The 15,103-nt window shown below is 41.3% G+C and overlaps 1 protein-coding gene across 6 annotated transcripts; it reads left to right on the top strand.

Annotated features, from left to right (window-relative positions):
* Window positions 1-165: 165 nt before the first annotated feature.
* On the top strand, window positions 166-14,794 carry LOC111968641 (BAG family molecular chaperone regulator 5). 6 transcript variants are annotated; one of them, XM_023994385.2, is made up of 4 exons: window positions 189-284; window positions 10,128-10,312; window positions 11,052-11,900; window positions 12,028-14,794. In XM_023994385.2, exons 3-4 carry the CDS (start codon window positions 11,086-11,088, stop codon window positions 12,563-12,565), a joined length of 1,353 nt encoding a protein of 450 aa, XP_023850153.1. In that variant the 5' UTR covers window positions 189-284; window positions 10,128-10,312; window positions 11,052-11,085; the 3' UTR covers window positions 12,566-14,794. The 6 variants fall into 6 exon arrangements, with proteins under 6 accessions (XP_023850151.1, XP_023850153.1, XP_023850154.1 ...); XM_023994386.2 differs by lacking the exon at window positions 189-284 and adding an exon at window positions 2,255-2,555; XM_023994384.2 differs by lacking the exon at window positions 189-284 and adding an exon at window positions 4,083-6,240.
* Window positions 14,795-15,103: the final 309 nt, after the last annotated feature.

Here is a 15,103-nt window from a genome sequence, read left to right as displayed (position 1 = left end):
CAGAATGTACTTTTCGTAGCAGGTTATGAGAATTAACGTAGCAGTTTGGGGGAATTAGGTTAAGGTTAGGATAAGGATTTGGGTTAACTAAAATGCTAATTTTTTCAACTTTATATATCAGTTTGACATAAACCGTATACCATCTAGCCGTGATCTCATTTGTCCTGAAAAAAGCTAGTAGTAGCCAGCTAGCTAGTAGCTAAATCTCAGATTGTGGTTGTGCTTGGTAATGTTTAGCATTATATCGATCTTTTCCCTATTATGGCTGTACGTTGGTTATGCAGGTAAGCACGAGGACATGTAGCTTATCATATATTCCTGACATTATAATAGTAGCTATCTCTATTATTTCAAATTTATTTATTTAGCTAACACCGTTAAGATATCTACAACGTAGATAGCTAGCCTACATGCTAGCCTACATTTAGCTTGTACCTAAAAGACAACAAACAAATTACGCCACAGTAATGTTTTCATTCATATGTGTGGATTTATTGCACTTTGACTGACATTTTATGTTCTCAGAGAGCAAAATTGCTGTCAAGGGACAGGTGAGGTGACTGGGAGTCCATTGTTGACAAGCGGTGCACTTGTTCCAGCGAGGATCATTGTCCTCTCCAACATTTGGAGCCCCGTTAAAATTCTACAAAAAGTAGCTAGCTACAGCTTTCCTTCCCCCTTCCATCACTGATTAGAACTTCAAAATAACTGGACAGGTAAAAGTAATCTGGTGGAGCCGGTGCGTTCACATGTCCAATCATGTGCCATCAGTCAGTGATTACTGAGGAAGGAAAGGTGCACTTTAAAGGAATTCTAATGGGGCCTTTGGACTTTTGAAGGTAGAGTTAGCAGTATGACAAACAAAGCGGGCGACTTCCTGCTCAGAATTACATGAACATGTCCAATAAGAAAACAGATTTGGCAATGTTGTGCACTACTGAACACAACCCATGAGTGGGAAAAAGACTCCAAGGTGACTCAGATGGAGGTCTAATAGGCCTGTAGATGATGCTCATTTGAGATGGGAGCTAGAAGGTAACATTCTAGGAACATACAGAGAAGGAACTGTCAGATGAGTCAAAATACCCCTGGAACAAGCCACACTGGGAGCCACATTTGAAATACAATACATTGTATACATGGAGCAGGGTGGAAAAAACGCATAAAAAACAATTTAAATGTATTTTTGGAAGAACTGTGGTCACCATTCATGTAATACATTAAATATATAGTCTGCATAAGACTGAATTGGGGAGTTATTTCATAGTTTTTTCACAGGTAGGCCTACATTATTTTCCCATTTCAATCTTTTAGCAACCGTATTCTTGGAGTGACTGTTATGGGCAGAGCAGACCATCCCATATGCATTTACATATTTTGATATGCAACCTGGAATTAAATGTAATAGCACCAGTGCTTCAATAGTGAAACAACTCTCACATTGGTGCCATTTGCGAGCGATGTTGTTAGGCTACATGGTATTGTTGTTTCTTCAGAGTGCACTGGCAATAACAATTTCATTTCACAGAGACAACACGGGTTCTTCAACTTTAGCACTAGCCAATATCCACACATTTTTAAATGATCTGAATGAAGATGATGGTGAAGGGGGTGATTGAATTTACAATATACAATTGGGGTTGGCCTCTAGCCAATTTGTTCCTGAGCTTGTAGCTACTCGGCGGGCCAGAACATATAGCCTACTATCTGCCCAATTCATATCCCCACTACACATTTAACATGTGGTTAGTGGGATAATCAATTAAATGACAATGTGATCATTTCAATCTGATTACAGTGGTTAATTCACCAATGTCTCTATTAATAGGCCTTTACCTACTCTATTAAAATATATTAATCTTAAATGTATTTCTCCAATGCCAAACCAGTGTGTCTTGTTTGCAACGAAACTGTTGCTGTTTGCAAAGAATTTAATCTGAGATGTCATTATGAATCTAAGCATGGTACTTTCAGAAGTTGATTTTCCACCCCAGACATGAGGCCAAAGTCTGATGCAGAAAGCAGATAGGCCTATTTAAGGAGTACATGGTGACAGTATTGGAGGAAATAGCTATAGTGACAAATATATGGATAACATAATTGCGTCTGTCAAACAGGTGTGGTGGAAAATTCTAACCAAGTTAGAGATACTTTATTTCTTCAAACAATCAATCTTTATTAATAAGAATTGCAATAATGAAGCTGGTCAGTTATGCACTCTGAGGTGTACGTCCAAGAGTTTGATGACACGAGTGAAGCCTTATATAGATAAACTATCTTATGCAAGCATATACAAAACACGTTATCTTGGTACGTGTGTGGAGAATGAGACGAAACTAGGGTAAAAGGTACAGATGTGAATTGGTCGTCTCGTTCTGTGGCAACAGCTAGGTATTCTAGTCTAGTGAGTCAAAACAACAGGAAATCACTCTAGACAGTTTCTCTGAAGTAGATCAACGGTTCCCCATTTTGAAATGCAAGAAGCTATACAGCCTTAAAAAGATCATTCATTATACAAGCATCAAAGAGGTTTGACTAAAATTCCCCTTCCACAGGTAAGCCTACCTCTTATTTTTTAAATAGTGGTCCAACAAAGCCCTCTTGTTAGTACATTTGCCTACTCAACTTTCAGCACCGGGTGCTGCCCATATTGATTTTAGAAACGATGATCCACATGGCTGCATCTCAACAAATATTTTTTCTAATTCATCAAATTGTATTCTATTCTCTGGTTTATACCATGGACCTATTCCCCTAATATTATAATTAAGCTTTCACGTGTGTTTTACACTTTTTATCAAGCTGTTGGTGCTTGCTTCTATTTATGCCAAATCAGTTGACCGCTGTAGGTTGAACTTCTTGTTTCCTAACATTATTCCTTTACAATTTTTTGTAGCGAATAGAGAAGACCCTATACCCATCATATCCTACATATGTTAATCAAATCAGTGGTGGAGTGGCTTGTCTGTCCTGGAGATCATGTTGCTGGCTTTGCGCTGTGTAGTGTGTATTTTCAATCAGTTTAGATGTCGTGAAAAAATGAAATAGTAAGCCTATAGGCTACTCTAGTGACATGTAATATAGCCTATTCACTTTATTTTTATGCAAACCTCCAGAACATACATTGCGAAACTTGAAAGAACTCGTGGTTCTCACGGTCAAGCGAAATAATACAATGTATCACTTGTATTCTCTGAAGAGGAAAGAATAATATGATTTATTTGACTTATTTTTTATATATATATATATATATATAACCACACATGTTGATCCAATACATTTAAAAATCATTCAAGATAACACAACAAAATTTAGAAAAGTATTTCCATTGTGGTCCTCTTAATACAATACAATGTAGCCTAACAACATCGCTTGCAAATGGCACAGATGTGAGTTTCTTTTTACTATAGAAGCACTGGGCCTCTTAGATTTGAATTCCAAGTTGCATACCAAAGTATTTAGGCTCATATGACGGTCTGCTCTGCCATTCCTCTCTTTCACACCAGGGCTGCCAACAATATAGGGTTGCTATAAGACGTAAATGGGAAAATAATGGACCTGTGAAAAAAACTATAAAATAGCTCCACTACCATAAGATGTATTAAAGCTGCAATTTGTAACTTTTTGGGGGACTGACCAAATTCACATAGAAATGTGAGTTTTAGATGTGTCATTCTCATTGAAAGCATGTATAGGGAGTGTTAGATCTGTTATGTGTGCCCTATTTCTATGCTTCCCATTCTTAAGTTTAGTTTTTGCTTCTTTTACTTTTGTACACCAACTTTAAAAAGCTTTAAATACAATATTTTGGGTTATTGAAAATATATTTCACAGCGGTTTAGACGGTACAATGATTCTCTACACTATACATTGCTTGTTTTGTCACAAACTGAAATTAGGCTAACTATTTGAATTTTTGCAACCAGGAAATGGCAGAGCAATTTCTGCATATTGCACCTTTAATTGAATAGTGACCACAGCCCTTCCGAAAATATACTGAACAAAAATATAAACGCAACAATTTCAAAAATAAATAAATTAGGCCCTAATCTATGGATTTCACATGACTGGGAATACAGATGTGCATCTGTTGGTCACAGATACCTTTAAACAAAAAAAGCAGGGGTGTGGATCAGAAAACCAGTCAGTATCTGGTGTAACCATCATTTGCCTCATGCAGCGCGACACATCTCCTTCGCATAGAGTTGATCAGGCTGTTGATTGTGGCCTGTGGAATGTTGGCCCACTCCTCTTCAATGGCTGTTCAAAGTTGCTGGATATTGGTGGGAACTGGAACACTCTGTCGTACACATCGATCCAGAGCATCCCAAACATGCTCAATGGGTGACATGTCTGGTGAGTTACTGTATGCAGGCCATGGAAGAACTGGGACATTTTCAGCTTCCAGGAATTGTGTACAGATCCTTGCGACATGGGGCCGTGCATTATAATGCTGAAACATGAGGTGATGGAGGTGGATGAATGGCACAGCAATGGGCCTCAGGATATCTCTCTGCATTCAAATTGCCATCAATTAAAATGCAATTCTGTTCATTGTCTGTAGCTTATGCCTGTCCATATCATAACCCCACCGTCACCATGGAGCACTCTGTTCACAACAATGACATCAGGAAACCGCTCGCCCTCACACGACGGCATACACATGGTCTGCGGTTGTGAGTCTGGTTGGACGTACTGACACATTCTCTAAAATGAAGTTGGAGGCGGCTTATGGTAGAGAAATTAACATTAAATTATCTGGCAACAGCTCTGGTGGACAGTCAACATGCCATTTGCACGCTCCCTCAACTTGAGACATCTGTGGCATTGTGTTGTGTGACAACTGCACAATTAGGTGGCCTTTTATTGTCCTCTGCACAAGGTGCACCTGTCCAATGATTATGTTGTTTAATCAGCTTCTTGATATGCCAAACCTGTCACGTAGATGGATCATCTTGGCAAAGGAGAAATGCTTATTAACAGGGATGTAAACAAATTTGCGCACAAAATTTGAGCGAAATACGCTTTAAGTGCGCATGGAAAATTTTGGGGATCTTTTATTTCAGCTCATGAAACATGGGACCAACACTTTACATGTTGCATTTATATTTTTATTCAGTGTACATTTAAATTGTGTTTTAATGCAATTTTGTCCCACCCTGCTCCATTTCAAATTTGGCTCCCAGTGTGTCTTTACTTCCGGGCTATTTTGATGCAACTTGCAATTCCTTCTCTGTATGCTCCTAGGTCACAGTTAGCATGCAATGGTAAAACAATGGATGGATTAACGCTGATTGTTGTGCATTTACCCTCCACTAAACCACTGGTCATAGTGTTTACAAATATGGCCATAAGCCAAAGTTTTATTCAGGGTCAGACTATCTCATATTCAGTAGGCAGCAAACAGAGAAGATACCTGGGACCTATTCAGGTTCAAATGTTGCAGATACAGGCTAAATATGAACTGACACAATTACCTGTCATATTCTGCATTACACACCATATGTAGGGGGCCCAAGACCGACCATCGGTCATTCAGTGGTCAACCATCCTCCACAGTCCCCATGATGTGTTCTACACTGTTGCCAGTAGGTGGTTATGAATGATGGTCAAATTTTCCGATTCTATGTCTTGGCCGACCAGCGCTCAATTCTTGTAGTCTGTTCTAGGCTATACACTTCTGTCTGAATGTCCTGCAATATTATATTCTCCTGAGTTTAAGCCCCTGGGTCGTAACTAATCCATTTTGTGTACAGGCAGTCTTACCTCTTAAATCCGGTATGGATATGGAAGTTGGCATAATATTTGCAAAAATGTAATCTATGTCATTGTGGTATTCCATCAGCACCTTAGTTGGTCTCACGTTTTTGATGATGCCAAGTGCTTGATATCCCATGTAAATACAATACATTTCAAATAGTTTTTAATAGGAATTATAACATCAAACTCCTGCGCAACTCTATATACGATCCCTTTGTACAGTCCACTGAAGACTAGTTTATGACGCGCGTGAACAAACCCTCTGAATTGGTGCGTGGGAGGGGCAACACCGCAGTGCATAGTGCTGTTGGACTGTACCGAGGAGAATCAGCCATTGAAAACAAATTATCGTTACATACCTACATAAAGAGAAACGATACGTATTTGGATGACACAACATCGATTATGATCATTGTTGGCTAGCTGATGGAAACGGACATCTTTAGAAATGTGCGCGAATGTCTTTGGCGCTTTGAAAAGGTGAGACATTTCATGCGCAGCTGGGAGGTGGTGAGACATTGCTGGCGTCTGTTACATTGAAACAGCAACCTAGGAACTGACAGTTTTGAAAATACGTTTTGTCTGAGAGATAGGCCAGAGGCAGCACTGCAAGCCTATGTGGCGGTATGTGAGTTGGTGCATGCATTCTTTGCGGTGACACACACTGTTGTTGTGTTCACTGCTATTTCTATCTCCATTCGGTCGGTAAGTAAATTATTAGATCGGTTACTTACGATTACATAATGCTTTAAGCCCTCTGTAGTAGGCATGTAGTAACGTTACTGTAGATAGGCATGCATGCAATGCAAAGTATTTGCTCACTGATTTGCTGCGTTTGAAGAGGGACTGTTCTAGAACTCGTATTGGAGAATGGGTCTCTCAGACAATAAGCCTCACGGAGCATCACCTTACACCGGGGTTCCCCAACTGGTGATTTTATTTGTCCCCCCCAAGTTTTCTGAGCCAAATTCTTTTCATTTTGTTTCATTGTTGGACATAAAATAGTAAAAACACCAGCAAATCAGCTCAAAGTGATTTACATTTAGGAAAGTTTTCCCACGCATAATAGAGAAATGGATGTGATCGTATACAAACGTAAGCAAGGTTTGAAACGATTGTTTTAGTCAAATGTTATATCTGTTTGGGCTTCTTGCGGTCAATTTGCAGTCTACAAATTATTTGTAATTATGTTCCGGCCCCCTGACCATCCGCTCCCCCAAAAATAGTCCCGCAGCTGAATTTAGTTGATGATCCCTGCCTTACACAGCTCAATTGTAGACTACAGGTATCAATGTAGTGACCTGGGTCTAAGATATGTAAAGATATTAGCCATGTTGGCAGCCCACAGAAGACATCAAGTTTGATCTGTTTGCTCTTATCGGGTTCTGTGTCGGGCAATTTTTGACTTGTAAACTGTTGGCCTTACAGGTAGCCTAAGCCGTGCCCCATTGTGGCCAGAAAAGGGGCATTTGCCGGTGGCATCCTGGTTTGGAGACCTTTCCGGAGATTCAGAATGTGGTCATAACAATGTATGTCCCTTCCTGATAGGCTACCACTCTCTGACATACAGAGTGAGGTTACAAATCTGGGAGGTTTGACTAGCCTTTCGGGTTTTATTTATTACTCATCCTAAACTGACAGCAAAATGAAATGTATGCTGTTTTATTCAATGTACCTCATGTAGATAGGATTTTGTTTGCGAAGATCTAGTTGTCGACTTGTGTGGATTCGGCCCATGGTCATCACCATGCGTTTAGGTAGGAGTACAATAGCAGCACAGTATTATTTGAGATGGTCTTTCATACTACTGTGTCTGGTTATATTAATTCAAAAGACAACAAGTAGCCTAGTGTCTGTCTGTCTCCTGAGGCCTGTTCTGGAAAAATTTAATAATTTTCTCTTTCATTTCTCGTGTAACCCTCAGAAATACCTCTTGTCCTTCCTGTGTCAATCCATCTCAATTCAGCAAGCCATGACACCCGCCATCTCACATTATTCTCAAATCGTTTCTGTAGTTACAAACAGATAAGATTCCTACAACATTATTTTGTTGAAATGTCATTTGATCTCTGATATAAGATATAAGGTCCCGTGTGGCTCTGTTGGTAGAGCATGGTGCTTGCAACGCCAGGGTTGTGGGTTCATTCCCCACGGGGGGACCAGGATGAATATGTATGAACTTTCCAATTTGTAAGTCGCTCTGGATAAGAGCGTCTGCTAAATGACTTAAATGTAAATGTAAATATAAAATAAGCTATAATTGCACCCAAATTGACCATTTTAATTTATAGGATTCATATAGTATTCAGTAAATATAGTACGTAACATCTTATTTTGACAACTTTTTTTTTCTAACAATGTGTAAGAAAAAATAAATGTTCAAAAGCTGATCCCCCGCACCCCACTCCAATCCCATCACAACAGCGAGTATACTGTATCAGTTCTCTATGTTTAGTAGTATGGAGCTGCGGCTCTGAATATTGTTTCTTTATCCTACATAATGTATTCTCAGTGAATTCGGTAATGGTTTTCTTCCCTTGTTCAGAGAAATTTGTCATTGAAGTTAAGTTTGTCCCATCCTACATCCTGATATTGCCAGGTCTGACCACTAGATGGCGTTGCTCCTGCTAATAGGTGAAAAGGGTTGGAAGATTCCCCCCTCAATGTTAAAGGGATAGTTCACCCAAATTACAAAATAACATTGGTTTCCTTACCCTGTAAGCAGTCTATTCATAGGGTGCACCTCCGTCACTCAGTCGCGTTATGAACGTTCTCAAAACGCCCTCTATCGGTGGCGCTACAGTGGTGCCCTAAAGTGGTGATCAGCACAGTCATTCTGGATGGAGGCTAACGGTTTAATCTAAATTACACTATAGTGCCTGGAAATACAATGGCATTGCAAAAGTAGTCATATTTAGTAGGAAACAACTTTATCAGCATTATCGCGTCATTAAATTTACTTTAGACAGATGGTAATGTTGTCATTAGCTATTAAAGTTTGTCAAACATAGCTAACAATGCTAACTTTAGCCAGCTAAAATCCAGTGGCCTCCCCTCAATCTTAGCTAGCTAATGTTCTACTGCATCTAAAGTCAATATGTTGACCTCAAAATTATGACAAAAGGTTTTCCTACTAATTATTTGTATTTCCAAGCCACAGTAATGCACTTTTGATTAAATCTTCATCAGCACTCATTGGCGATGCATTGCGTAGAATGCTCAGTCGGGTATCAGTCCAAAACGAATGTTCAAAACAATATTTTGACAAAACATCCAACCAACGAATTGATAAGGTATGACATCAACCCATGCTTTGGTTTTGTTGGCCACGGTTTCAAATGCTAACTTTTAAGCATTTGTAGCACAAATCCAATTCAAGTCAATGGTACCTATATTAGCATTTTCACGCTTCATGTTTGCCACAAATGCAAAAAAGTTAGCATTTGAAACAGTGGCCAGGTAAACAAAATAATGGGTTGCTGTCATACATTGTCCATAGATATGCTTACATGGTAAGGAAACCAATATGTAATTTGGGTGAACTATCCCTTAAACATTGAGAAGGGGTCCTTAGAAAAAATCACTTAAAAGCTGGAACAGCACCATTTAGTGGTCAGAACCTGGTGTTATCAGGATGTGGGATGGGACATAAACCTAACAATGTCAATAACTAATTGAACAGGGAAAAACAAACAAAAACATATTCACTGAGAATACATTACATAGGATGAAGAAACAATACTCCAAGCTGCAGCTCCATACTACTTGTCAAACATAGAGAACTGATACTGTATAGGCCTTGTTGGGATTGGTGTGGGGGGTCCGTGGGAGGCTTTTGACAATTTCTTTGGATTCCTCATGTCTTACTCATTGTTTAAAAAAAAAAGTTTTGGTCCAAATCAAATGTTAGTTCCTATATTTATTGAATATAATACAAATCCTATAAATTAAAATGGCCAATTTGAATGCTAATCTTATCCATTACTAGCAACAAAATAGATTTCAGAACAGTCGTGTGGCATGTAGGAGAATACTATAAGCCCTAGGTCTATATTGTCTCAACTGACTGTTTCCAATGGCTCTCCTTAGACAATACTACATATAGGCTATAGTCAAAACCTATGTCACACCGACATTATTTGAGGCTTTTCATTTGGGTTTATTATCTGAGTGGTATTGCAATGTAACCAATAGACTTTTTGTCCTCGGGACTGTTAAATGGACCCTAGTAATCCCATAATGACTGCCAAATCAGCACTCTCTCTCACCATAATCCCCTTTTGGAAAAATCCCTCATATGGTGAACAACAGTGACACACTGTCTCTTTAAGAATGAGAAAAATGACCTGTCTATTGTGACATTACAGACACATCACTGTGGAATAGCAGCAGAGGAACCGCCTGCAAATACAATATTTTGAGAGCCTCTCAATCTGCAGTGTCTGGATGCCGATGGTGCAGAAGTTAGGCTACTGGTGTGTTCTTCTGAGCCAGCTTGATCTTACCTGAGCCAGCTTGATCTTATTCATTGAGTTTTCCCTCTGGAGTTTTTGTAAGTAGTGTTGACTATTTTATACAATTAAGGAAACAGTCATCTTTGAGTGAGAGGAATTAGTTCTGTTGGGTGTCATTTTCAGTCCGCTCAGACGTTCTTTGAAGAATGTAACTCAATTATGGTTATTTCGGACCTGGGGTGTAAAACGGCATTGTTGTCGCTGCAGTAATCAGACTTAGTTCAGTGGTGTTCATTAGACAGCATTGGACATAAGCTGAAATAGTAGCCAGCACTGTGTCTAGAGCTGTAGCCTACTTTCAGTAAGGAGTTTAATGATTGTCATGCTAGTGTTATCATTAAATGTTTTAATTTATTTATTGCCTGTTTTTAGGACATATGCATAATTCTTGTTGGTTAAACTGTCACACTAACAAATTGGTATTGTACTTTGATCAAGTGCATCAACTTAATTTAAACCTACAGTAACTATTTGTTCTTTGAGGTAATAACAGTGTACAAAAGCGTCTTGTTCACGCTTGATTTATTTTGGGTGGAGCTTGGAAAACCGCAGGCAGCTTAGGTCAACATTACATAATGGAAACAAGAACACCTGGCCTAACATACTGAATTGGACAAGCCTCATACTGATAAGCTTATTTTTTTCTTCACATTTTCCTATTTTAAAGTTGAACAACTGATTGAAAAAATATTACATTTTAGAGAGTGTAGATTTTGCCTATGAATGTGTTTAGTTATGAACTTTTGTTATTGCATTTGTGCTGTGCCTGTTTTGCAGCTTGTTTGGAAAGCCCTTTGATGGTGGAAAGAGGATGGACCATGGCAGCCAGCAGCAGCAGCAGCACCCAGCCATGATACGGCTCTATGAGGTCCAGCGGGAGGTCCAGTCTCTGGGCCCTCAGGTGTGCACTTTCAGCGGGTTGAAGAACGAGCGGGAGTATCGGCGGCTGGAGCGCGAGCTGACCCGGCTGCTCCTGGAGGTGGACCAGGTGGACACGGAGGGCAGGGCAGACCTACAGGGGGCACGCAAGAGAGCAGCCCAGGAGGTGGAGGGGCTGCTGCGCTACCTTGAGGAGAACGCCACCCACCCGTCTCGCCTGGCCATCGAGGAGCTGAGCCGGGAGGCCCAGAGGCTGGTGGAGCAGGGGGTGGTGGARCCKCAGCRGGCYGGGGGCACAGCAGAGATCAGTGATGAGCTGGTGGATGCYGTGCAGGAGCTGATACTGAGGCTCACCCAGGTGAAGACAGGAGGGAGGGTGCCCCTTCGCAAGGCTCGCTATCGGGCCCTGACACGACTGTGTGCCGTGCAGGACGTGATCGAGGGTCGCACGCGCCAGCAGACCCTTCCCCTGTCAGAAGACACGCACGTGGCCGTGCAGAGGATCAACCAGGTGATGGTGCAGGTGAGTGGGGCGCGCAGCCAGCTGGTGGCACTGCTGATGGGGCTGAGTGGGAGGGATAGCTGTGCCCACCTGTCCCGCGTGCTCACTGAGCTTCTGGTGGAGCTGGATGCCCTGGACGTGTCGGGGAACGCAGCGGTCCGGAACTACCGCAAACAGGTGGTGGAGGAGATCAACGGCCTGCTCAAACACCTGGACCTGGAGGGAGAGGGAGACGACACGCGCAGGTACACAGCTTTACTACCATTACAAATAATAGTACAGAAAGGAAATACAGTATGCATGTGTGTATACATGCTTTCAGGTACATCTTGGCTCAGAAATGTGATGTTGTATACATCTTTCTTTTTTCAGGTATGACTTGGCGCAGAATGACTCAATCCGTCAGATTGAGGCGGTGCGGGGTCGGGTGGGCCAGCTGCGCGGGGAGGTCCTGCGACACTGTGGGGTGGGCGACCTCTTCAGGCCCAAGCCTGAGCTCCAGAGTCTCCTCACACATCTGGACCAGGTGGATACGGCCCGTAACCCCTGTATCCGTGAGGCCCGCCGACGCGCTGTGCTGGAGGTCCAGGCTGTCATCACCTTCCTGGACCTCCGTGAGGCCCTGATCTGCCGCCAGCCCGGCTCCAACGAGCCCCCACAACACAGGGCTGTGTGGATGGTCCTGGGCAGCCTGTCAGACCTCCAGGCCCAGGTACTCTGCTTCAACGGCAAGCGGGCCGACAAGAGCTACATATTGCTTGAGGAGCTTCTAACTAAACAGCTGCTGGCCCTGGATGCAGTTGACCCACAGGGTGATGAGATGACCAAAGTGGCCCGCAAGCAGGCAGTCAAGTTTGCCCAGAACATCCTCAGCTATCTGGACATGAAGACAGACGAGTGGGAATACTGATCCACTGGAAAAGACTTTACATAGCTGAAGTATGGGTACGCCAACCTATTAAATTGTATATATACACTGGTGTATCATCACTCTAAGAGTTGGGGTCTGTACATTTTGACTAAATCCCAGAATGCACTGCAGCAGCGCTTTTGGTCTCTTTGTTGTCATTGTCGCTGGCCTGTGGGTAAAAAAAAACAACCCAAGAACATTTTTGTGAAATAGAATTTGGAGAAAAGTGTTATGACGTGCTTTTGAAAGTTTGAGCATCTTTTTGAAATCTACTGTATGTATATGAGTTTTGATCAGTGTTGTTGTGTGGTTGTAAAGCCTGCGGCCAAAAGCACTGAAGCCTGTTATGGTGGTGGTCAGAGTAGTTAAGATCCAGTCACGTCGTCTGTTTTTCAAAAGCAGGAGTGGGACTAGAGTAATTACATCTCAATGGTATCCATGTTTTGCTTGACTACTTTGGAGGTCAGTTGTAAATTAACTCAGCCAAACGATGTCTGTGATGTCTCAAAATACTTCTTTACCGAGATGAACAGAGAGTGTACATCAGCACTGTGAGACAAGATCTTCACCTGTTCATTTTGCTTATCCTCTGCTCTCTTTCTTCCTTTATTATTCAACACTTCTGAGGCAAACTCCCCTAACCATGGCTGGACACACCAGTCTCTGGCAACTGTTCAGATGACAAATGAAAAGGAGAGCTTCTTCATGGCTTTACCCACTGTCCTACAATAATGAGGATGGGCATGGAACTCGGTGAAGTTAAACGGCCTGTGAGATCCTTTGTCAACTTAGAGGGTTAGTTAAAGGCCTAGTTGGAAAGAATGAATATTTGTAGACACGATAAATGACTGTTTGTCTGTAATTTGTAGCTAAATGTTGATTGTGACTTGTGTGTTTGTGGGGCTATATCCTGTCTGCATTGAATTTAGTGAAGGGGAAAAACAGTGTGGAGGTGGTTTTGTTTTTGTCTGACTTTTCTATTGTCAGAGGAGTGTGTATGGGAGCCCTGGTGAGGGTCACTGATTTTACGTTACTATTATTATAGCTGTTTACAGTGATCACAGTGTGCAGGGCAGTCTAAAACCGCTTCAGCAGAGGTAGGAAGCTATTAGTAAAAAAAATCTGTCTTTCCTTTYMMCCCCCCCCCCCCCCCCCCTTCTGGTGTTTTTATCCAAAACAAAGCAACCCCCACCATACTCCACACACAAGCTAGGGAGGGACTGGCTGCTACCTTTTACAAAATAATCCTGAATGCACAAAGAAAAGAAAAAGCACTAAATGGGTGACTGAGGAGCACCTAGGCTATTGTCACCGTGAGAAATTTGCACTTTTTACAAATTTTCAGCATTATACCTCAGCTGTTCGTAAATGGACCCCTGCATGCCTGGTAGATAGCCCTAAGTACTAACAGAGCATAAACAGTCCTCAGTTAACTCCCACAGAACTCCCAGACTCTCAACATGACAGGGGTTATTCAACCCTTCCCCTGCTGCTGTTGAAAAACATATGGCACAAAAACAGTGAAATCCAGCTCCACGGTCATGGGATGTCTGACTCATAAGTGAGATAATGATTCGATTAGACAGTGTTCAGTGTGGCCTTCGTGTAATGGGTTTTTGTTCACACAGCAAACCTAATGCTGTCTCAAACCAACCAACCCTGCCAGATCAGAGGCTAACACTAGCTACTGTTATAATTTTCCTCTTGATCTGCTCACGTACCAGTAGGTGTGATTAACAACGCACAGTTGCACACAACCTTGCAAAAATAGAACATACCTCTTATCTGAAAGCAATGCAATGTGTTCTATCTGAACTATGTATGCATCAGTTGCATCCAGTGTTTGAAAATGCATTGAACATTTTAGGGGTAGAATGTATAATTTTGTCAGTGAAGAATGTTATAAGTTTGTTTTATTTTTCCAAGTACCAAAGCTGATTCATTTCAAGGACACTTTTTATGTTCCTTACTCTGTGGTGGACCTTTTGGTTTGCTTACTTTGCAAATGGCAGGAATGTGTCTGTGGGGTACAGTATTAAATGTTTTAATTTGACGATCTGTTTCTCCAGTCGCCTTTGACTAAGTGGATTGTGACAGGCTTTGCTGTGTTTCTCATACAAGATGCACGTATACAAACGCACACTGAGGTTTAAATGATGTGTGAATGCTTCAATAATAGGTTTGTTTGACTTTTTATTCCCACTCCAAAATAAAAAGGTGTGTCCCGGATCTAGTTGTGTAAAGACCTTTTTATTTTTTTATTCCTGGTTTTGACGTTCCCATGACAACACTCATGAGTATACAGATTACAAAACTCCATGTATAAAAACAACTACAATTTGTTAACCTTCAAAATATAAATAATATATTTAGAAGAGTTTCCATTGGGAGTAGTATATCTAGCTAGATTTATACTGCCAATGTACTTTTTACCTGCTTTTAGTCTGCTACAGATTTGAAAAGCCACCCAAATGAAGCCCAATGTATCACCCATTTATGTATGCACATACACTACTGTTCCAAAGTTTGGGGTCACTT

Source organism: Salvelinus sp. IW2-2015, linkage group LG9 (assembly GCF_002910315.2).
Source record: "Salvelinus sp. IW2-2015 linkage group LG9, ASM291031v2, whole genome shotgun sequence".
In the NCBI taxonomy this organism is placed as follows: domain Eukaryota; kingdom Metazoa; phylum Chordata; class Actinopteri; order Salmoniformes; family Salmonidae; genus Salvelinus; species Salvelinus sp. IW2-2015.
This window is presented reverse-complemented; position numbering and strand designations above follow the sequence as displayed.